The following is an 8,227-nucleotide window of genomic DNA, read 5'->3' as shown; positions in this document are numbered from 1 at the left end:
TACTTCTTTACAGGAGTGGTCTTGGATGACCAGAGGGGAAGGGGACTCACACCTAGAGATTTTCAGCAGCTCAAGAGAAGGATGAAGCAAGGCTCATTCTGTGCTTTGACCTTTCTGTTACTTCTCTGTTTTTCTTTTCATTCTTGGTTTCCACTGGAAGGAACTCAGCGTACTTCTGCACGCAGCTCTGCCGAGCCCAATGTGAACCCAGCTCTGCTACCCGTCCCCTCAGCCTGAGCAGTCTTGGTCCGGTCTCCTGGGGTGGCCCAGCTAAGGAGACAAAAGGCTGCTCACGCCGCCAAATGCAGCTTTTGGGAAGGGCAGACTGCTGGCCTCATGTTTGCAGTTGTTCCCTCGGCTCCCTCGCGTCAGTGTCAAAACATCCCTAGTGTCCTTTAGGCAAGGCAGGCATTTGGCCTCCACTCTCCGCTTTTATTTCTGTTTTGTTGATTACTCCCCATAGAATTGAATTAAGATTTCTTTGGGGTGAAATTTGCCTAGATAATATTTCATTTAGCGAAGTTAACATAAATTTACTTTTTGTAAAGTATTTTTTATGTTTCTTTTAAAATTCTCCTCATGTTCTTATCTCTCTATTTTTGTCATTTTTTACCCTTATTTCTAGTCCTGCTTCACAATCTCCAAGTGTATTGATTTCAAATCCTGTTTTATTCCAACGGCAAAAAAAAAAAGATTCAAAGCTCCCTCTTATCACATGTACACACAATCCTTGCCACTTTTTTTCTTTACACTTGAAAAGATTGCTTTCCACAGATATTATTTCTACTGAAGAACTAATTCCCTGCTCTTCTTCTTTCTAGACTCTATGTCCTTTAAATGAAAGTGATGATTTTTCTTAGTGACAAAGAGATAGATGGTAGCAATGTCAACATTGTTTGAGACTGCTTAAGACTGGGGTTTTTGTCTGTATAAATAATTCTCTGTCACTTTTGTTCTTAAGGCTACTGGTACTGCAGTGTAGCTGTTCTATTCTGACTGATTTGCTCTTCTTGAATTTCTCTGAGCCTGATTTTACAATGTCCCAATCATCTTTTATTTCCCAAAGGCACCAGCCTTGTCTTGCTAAAGTGCCTTTATGTGGAAAAGACAATTAAATGAAAGAACAAAGAATGCCTGAGGAGCAACGGTTGAATATTTTCCTATTATTCCTTGAGAAATAATGGATAGTTTCATTTAGAAGGAGTTTTCTCATTTCCAGAGATTGGATAAAAGACCTAGCTATTCTTTACACTAAATATGATATAATGCATCTCCTCTTTAGAAGAACATTGTTTGGACAACACCTTCACAAATTGACATTTATTTGCATTTTACAGACACAGAATCTGCTTCCTATTGTGGAGGAGAAAATAATCATTCTTTTATTTCTTTTCATTTTTAATCACTCTGATCTTTACACCCTTAGACTGAACTGTAATTAGACCTGAGCAGTAATAGGAAGTTCTGCTCCACTTACCCTTGTTCATCTTATGACTGATAGGATAAAAACATTTTGCATATACAAACAACATTTGTAACTTCAGACCCTGAGTTTTCCACACATCTACAGAATAATCCAGAGACTATATTATTTTCCCTACTCAAGTTGTACCATTTTCCTGTTTGAACATGTTCCCCTTCCTACATATGACAGCTTTCAAGACAAGATCCAAACCTTACCTATCTTGTCCCAGCATCAGCTCCATTTCATTCTTTCACTCCTTCTTTCCTTGCAATAAAGATCTGAGAAGTCCCTATACGTAGTCCTAACTCAGAAGGTTTAATCATGACAAGAAGACAAAATGTATTGAACTGTTAGTGAACTATGGTTCATACAAACAGGAAAGAAGCCATTTAATCCTTTTACATAGCAAGTAATAGTTTTCTCCAGGAAAGTGGTTTAGACAGGGGGACAGAATTACACTTGATGTGGTCTCACACTAAATAGTTTTATATACTTTAAGGTGTCTTGAATTACAACACTTTCAATTCTTGCCTGTCAAATATACACATGGTTTATGGATTTGTCCTTTGTGTCTGGTTTTCACTAACCACAAGACAATGTACATTAAACAAACAAACAAAAAAACAACTTTCAACCTTTCCAACTCAGTATTTCAGAAAAAGCTTCGGGGTTCCTGGTGGAGTTGAATGTGAGCCAGGAGAGTCCTTGCTGCTAAGAGTACTAATGGTATTCTGGGCTGCACTAGGAGGCATATCGCCAGCAAGTCAAGGGAGGTGATCCTTTCTCTCTGGTCAGCATTGGTGGGGCCACACCGGGAGTGCTGGGTCCAGTGCTGGGCTCCTCAGTACTGGAGAGACTCCAGCGAAGGACTACTAAGGTGATGAAGGGTCTGGAGCACCTGTCCTATGACGATAGGGTACAAGAGCTAGGATTGTTCAGTCTGAAGAAGGGAAGGCTCGGGGGGGCTCTTATCATTGGATATAAGTACCTGAAGGGAGGGTGCAATGAAGACAGAGCCAAGTTCTTTTCAGTGGTGCCCAGGGAAAGCACAAGAAGCAACGGGCAAAAACTGAAACATTCCCTCTGAACATCTGGAAGAATTTCTTTACTGGCACATGTTTCCCAGACCTGTGATTCTGTGAAATTTTAGGTAATACATGTAATAACAGAGGTACACAGACACATTCTAAACCATGCAATACCACCACTGGAAGAAGATATTTCTGTGGCAGATTTTTTGTCTCCTCATCTGAAGGCAGACGATGTTTGGCCTGAGCATCCCTCTCTGCTTCACATGGCACAGAAACAGCCATTGCCCTTCATGCCAGCAGGGAAACCTGAAGAAATCTCATGACAGTAAGAGACATTTGAATGCAAGGCCAAGGCTGCACTGGCTTACATTTGCATTTAAGTCTACAAAAACTAACTATGCGGGTGCAGAGAGGCAAAAAGAGAACAGTATATGCCTTCTTCCCAAGCCAATAAGACTGCTCACCTCTCACCAAGTAGCTTTGAACTCAGGATAAGCCCTTTAGAGCTGAGCTCCATGAATGCACCAATCTTCAGAACCTGCCTTTATTTGTGGAAGAAGGGAGACAGTGAAGCTTGGCCGCTTCTTCTCTTTGTGGTGCCTCCTGGGGTATACTTAGGGAAGAACCAACAGTTTGGGATCATTGCTCTGATGCAAAGGCAGAAAAAAGGACAGATGCATCCCATTCTGTCTGCAAAGGATAAAATACACAAATCCATTCTGTGATGAGTCATAAAACAAGAAAAAAAAATGTGTATAGCAGGTTCTCAACAGTTCTTACCCTAAACCCATGTGGTTTTGATTTACCTGTCCTAGAGGTGACAGCAGTAGTAATGGTGATAGCAGCAGAATGGTGTTGGGAGGACAGTCAGAGTTGGATTTCATGGGGATACATTACTCTTGTGCTTGGCATCTCCACGTGGCTCCAGCCCCCCTGCAGTCCCCAAACTGCTCCATGGCTGCAGGGATAGCCTCACATCCCATTCCCCATGTGCACCTCACTGTCCTGATCTATTCAGTGGAGGAAGCCAAGGCAGGCGTCACCCGGAGCCTTGGTACTGACACGGCTGCCTTGGACAAGGTGCACATTGTCTTGCCCTGGCCCTGCCTCTCCTATTGGCCCATCCTGACCATTACAGGGACCGGGCATCTTTAAAAGGAGGCAAATGAGGTCTGAGCCGGGCACACAATCTCTCTGACTCCCACCAAGAGCTTCTGTAGCCGCTGCCTCTCTCTTCAGGACCACTGCCTCACGAAGCCAACAGGATGTGTAACCGATTTGTGGGAACCTGGAAACTCGTCTCCAGTGAAAATTTTGATGACTATATGAAAGAACTAGGTGAGAGATGTTGTGTCCTACTTTTTAAAATTTTTATTTATTTAATAAATGTCATTTGGGAATGTCTCTTCTTGGTCTTATGCTTTGTTCATGCATGCTGTCTTCTTCCTTGCCGCACAGGCACTTTAATTATTTTTCTAGCATACTTTCATGTATTTACTTCAGCATTTACTAAAATGGAAAAAAAGAAAGGCAGGTGCTGAATTACTGTTATAAATTTACCTCTGTCTAACTGAACTGACCTGATCTATTCTGTTTGTCTGTAATGAGAAGGATCTAAGGAGATGCAGCATTGTTTTATGTTTCTCTTCATTCCACTGTTAAGCTCATGACTTGTGATAATTTACAATATATAATGGAGCTGATGTCTCATGACACTTTGGTTTCAGAGGTCTCAATCCTATGAATGAATCTATCTGTTACTGAGGAATGCCAGAAATGTAACAAATTAGGCATTGTGTTTTATTCTAATGCTGGCTTCATTCCTGGATAGCAAGTGCACAGACAGTCAGTTAGAACATTTCTTTTGCTGTATAAATGATCCACTGAGACACTAATTCCCCTTATTTGAAATGTTAAACTGAGTAACAAAAGAACTTCAGTTAATTAATTAACCAGCGTAAAAGTGGGATGCAAGTCCAGCTACAGACATTTTTCTGAAGACCTGAACAGAAATGTTTCAGCATTGAATAATTACTGCAGATAGTATTATAATTTACCGATAACATTATCTCCTTTGGTATGGATGTTTTCATTGGCGCATAGCACAGCATTAACAAATGAACTAACTGTAGCTATCCCCTTTCCGTTTTTATAAAACAGCAATAAATCATTACTTATATGTTTACTTGTCCTTTTCACTGAGGTTTAAATGTTAAGATCCTTAAGGGGTCTTAGTAGCAACCTAGGAATTGCCCAGCGTATTTGATGCTTTCATAAATACAGCACATTGGCAGTTCAGAATCCAGTTTCTTCCATGCAACTGGTTAAGAAAAGTTCAGGTTCTCATATTATTCAATAATTTTTATTTTAAAAGGAATTCATCAAGATTTTATGAGAAATAGTCCCTTTTTCTGATTTCTTCTACCCATTCTATCTCTATAAAAGCACATGCACATTAGTAAGCTCCTATGTTTCTTCTTAGCTAAATGTACACTAGTTTCTGAGATACGCTCATGTACATCTTTATTTCTTGCTGGAGGTGCACACTGTCAGCTGGGGCTGCCTCTGAACACAGCGCTTCCACATATGAAGAATCAGTGTGCCATCAGAAGCAAGCATTATAGTATTCAGGAAGAAAGTGTTCCTCATTTTTCCACTGAAGTTTTATGAAATGATAGTGGGTTTCTAGCTTCCTATAATGTAGAATCATAGAATCATAGAATGGCTTAGGTTGTAAGGGACCTTAAAGATCATCTAACTCCAACCCTCCTGCCATAGGCAGGGATGTCATCCACTAGATCAGATGGGCCAAGGCCTCATTCATCCTGGCTTTGAATACTAGCAGGGATGAGGCATCCACAACATCTCTGGGAAACCTGTGCTAGTGCCTCACTACCCTTACAGTGAAGAATTTCCTCCTAATGCCTAGTCTAAATCTGTCCTCTTTTAGTTTAAGACCATTCCCCCTTGTCCTATCATTATCTTCCTGAGTAAAGAGTCCTTCTCTATCTTTTTTTATAAGACCCCTTTAAGTATTGAAAGTAATGACGGTTATGTTTCTGATTTCTAGGAGTGGGCTTAGCTACCCGGAAACTAGGTGGCTTAGCAAAGCCTGATGTGATCATCAGTATGAAAGGGGACATAGTAAACATCAGAACTGAAAGCACCTTCAAAAATACAGAGATCTCTTTCAAACTGGGCCAGCAGTTTGATGAAACGACAGCAGATGACCGGAAAGTTAAGGTAAGGGGGCTGATGATCTCTGAGTAGTTCTGATATCCTAGAAGAGAACCAGGAGGAGTTTTTCCTATCCTATTAGTGCACTAAGAAATTTCTAAGCTATTCAAGAAAAGCAATGAAAGAAGCAATAGTATGGTGCTGACACCAATGGTAATGTTTATTGATACCAGAGAACATGGATCTTGCTGAACATAAAGTGAATTGCTACCCTAACCTGCAAAGCTTGGACTACAGTTTGAAACTTTTCTCTTGGCCTTTATAGAGTGTTGTAACCTTGGAGAAAGGGTCATTGGTGCAAGTGCAGAAGTGGAACGGCAAAGAAACCACAATAAAGAGAAGACTGGTTGATGGGAAAATGGTGGTGGTAAGTACCAGGCTCTTGCTTCTTGTACGCTGCTGGATGGCAGAAGAATGGAGTCTTCAGTTTACTTCTGTCTAAGCAGACTATCAATTTTGGCTTATGAGATAAATAAGGATGGAGAAAAAGGGAAACAAGCTGGAAGGAAATAAATATTGTCCCATAACAGCAAATTGTCATTAAAGTGATTATACTGGAAGCGCTGCCATGATTTGAGATCATATTTACTGATCTCAAGATTATTCTTAAAACAAATGTGGCTTTCAAAGAGCAGAAACCTGTAAAATGTAAAAAGAATTTTGCAGGCTGGATACTTCTGTCCCTGTACTGTCTCTTTTTCTTCCATCTTCAGAATGGAGCCTGTCCACCTTAGAAAAGTGATTTCACACCTTTTCATACATTTATTTCCACCAGTGCAAGTTAGTTCACACTTCTCTTTGCTTTTTTGTTTTGAGCACACCCAGCTCACTCAGCAGGTGCTGGAGGTTTAATTGCATGAAAGCTGGACCTCTGTGCCTAATCCTGCCGGTGACGTTGATGTGCAGTGGGGCCAGCAGGTCCAAATGACTCCTCTGAAGGGCCCTCAGCATTGAGAGGACCACGTCCTTCACGGAGGCTGGGGAACGGTGACTTTCCTCACTCTCCATTTAACCTACCTTTCTGTAGCAGCCACGTAAAAGCCACAGGGGAGCCAAGCCAGTGTCATAATACATTTCAGGGAATTAAGATTTCAATTCTGAATGAAGACAATTATTTTGTTCATTTAAGTTTTTAAAAAGTGGACCTAAACTAGCTTGGGCAATTTATTCACTAACAGCAGCACTAGGCCTTTACATGCTCGCTTGTTCAGACTGCATTTTATTTTAAGTTTTCTTACATTTGGAAGAGTTATTTGCCTTCACATCTTATTGTGGCTGCATTTCTGCGTCAATTTTTCCAATTACGTAAACATCTTTAAAGTGTTGAGCAGAGGTTGGGTCCCTTTACTACCAGTGCCCTGAGCCCTGCCCCTGGTCTAAGCTAGGAGTGTGGAGGAGGCCTTATTTTCTGCAGGCCGATGATGTCTGTCTCATGTCCTGTCACCTCTGTCGCACTTGCCTGGTGGCTGTGAGTAATAAGGAGCCGCTGAGAGCCACCAGGGTGAGAAGGTCAGGAGAAACATGTTGTGACTCAAGAGTGCAAAGTTTTGTAGGCCAGAAGCCTGACCTCTGAACTACAAAGGCTGCTTCTACTTCCACAAAAAAATGTTTGTAAAATTGAAAGCGTTCATGAGCCATGGTATGATACACTAGGCAGTGCTGACATTTCTGTCAAACCAGTAATAATAAGGAAGGTAAATTTGTTTCTGGAAGCTGAGCCTAATTTTGCAATCTATTTGTCATTATACGATGCTTAATTAATTCTGATGCTGTTAGAACAGAAACCACTCTTATTGCGACATAACTATAACTTTGCTGTTTGCCCTAAAAATAATACAGATTTTAAAAGATGAGATCTGGATTTTCACTGACCTCAGCACACCTGCTGCTTGCGAGGCCCTTATGTTGATCTTCTCTTTTGTGCCTTAGGAGTGCGCCATGAAAGGGGTTGTCTGCACTAGAGTCTACCAAAGAGTGTGAAGAAACTCCCTCCCTGCACCGGACTGGGACTGGCTCTTAAAACTCACCTTAGTTCAGTGACCAAAGCCTCATGCACTGTGCTTCTTTATTTTCTTATTTACTTTTATCGGGAAAATGACTGCATTATAATTTGATATTCCAGAGCCATAGTGTGACTAATCCAAAGTATTGTGGTGACTCAATAAAAGCTTCTCAACACAAGAAATGGAGTGTTTGTCTGCACATGAATGATTTAAGTTTTCTTTCTTGGATGATGCCCATCTTTTCTGTTGTTCCTGTCTGTGTAAATGGTCAGAGCATTCATGCGTAAAATACTAAAATACAACCGATCTGCCTCTGGGAGAGGGCTAACACTGCTTCCTTGGTATGTGTAAAATTTCTCATCTCATGGCTGCAGTACTACTTTCCTGAAAATGATTTTATTGCTGAGTAGTTCCTACAGGGAAAATCATCTTTACCACAGGAATTTTTGACTTGCAAGATGATTTATTGATTCAGCCTAATAGTTTTACTG

General features: G+C 40.9%; 1 protein-coding gene across 1 annotated transcript; it reads left to right on the top strand.

The window, feature by feature from the left end:
* Positions 1-3,663: 3,663 nt before the first annotated feature.
* On the top strand, positions 3,664-7,918 carry LOC106030657 (myelin P2 protein). Its single transcript, XM_013172552.3, has 4 exons — positions 3,664-3,834; positions 5,567-5,739; positions 5,999-6,100; positions 7,663-7,918. Exons 1-4 carry the CDS (start codon positions 3,762-3,764, stop codon positions 7,711-7,713), a joined length of 399 nt encoding a protein of 132 aa, XP_013028006.1. The 5' UTR covers positions 3,664-3,761; the 3' UTR covers positions 7,714-7,918.
* Positions 7,919-8,227: the final 309 nt, after the last annotated feature.

The sequence above is a fragment of the Anser cygnoides genome, chromosome 2 (genome assembly GCF_040182565.1).
Source record: "Anser cygnoides isolate HZ-2024a breed goose chromosome 2, Taihu_goose_T2T_genome, whole genome shotgun sequence".
Lineage (NCBI taxonomy): Eukaryota > Metazoa > Chordata > Aves > Anseriformes > Anatidae > Anser > Anser cygnoides.
Note: the sequence above shows the minus strand (reverse complement) of the source record. Positions and strands in the feature narration are given on the sequence as shown.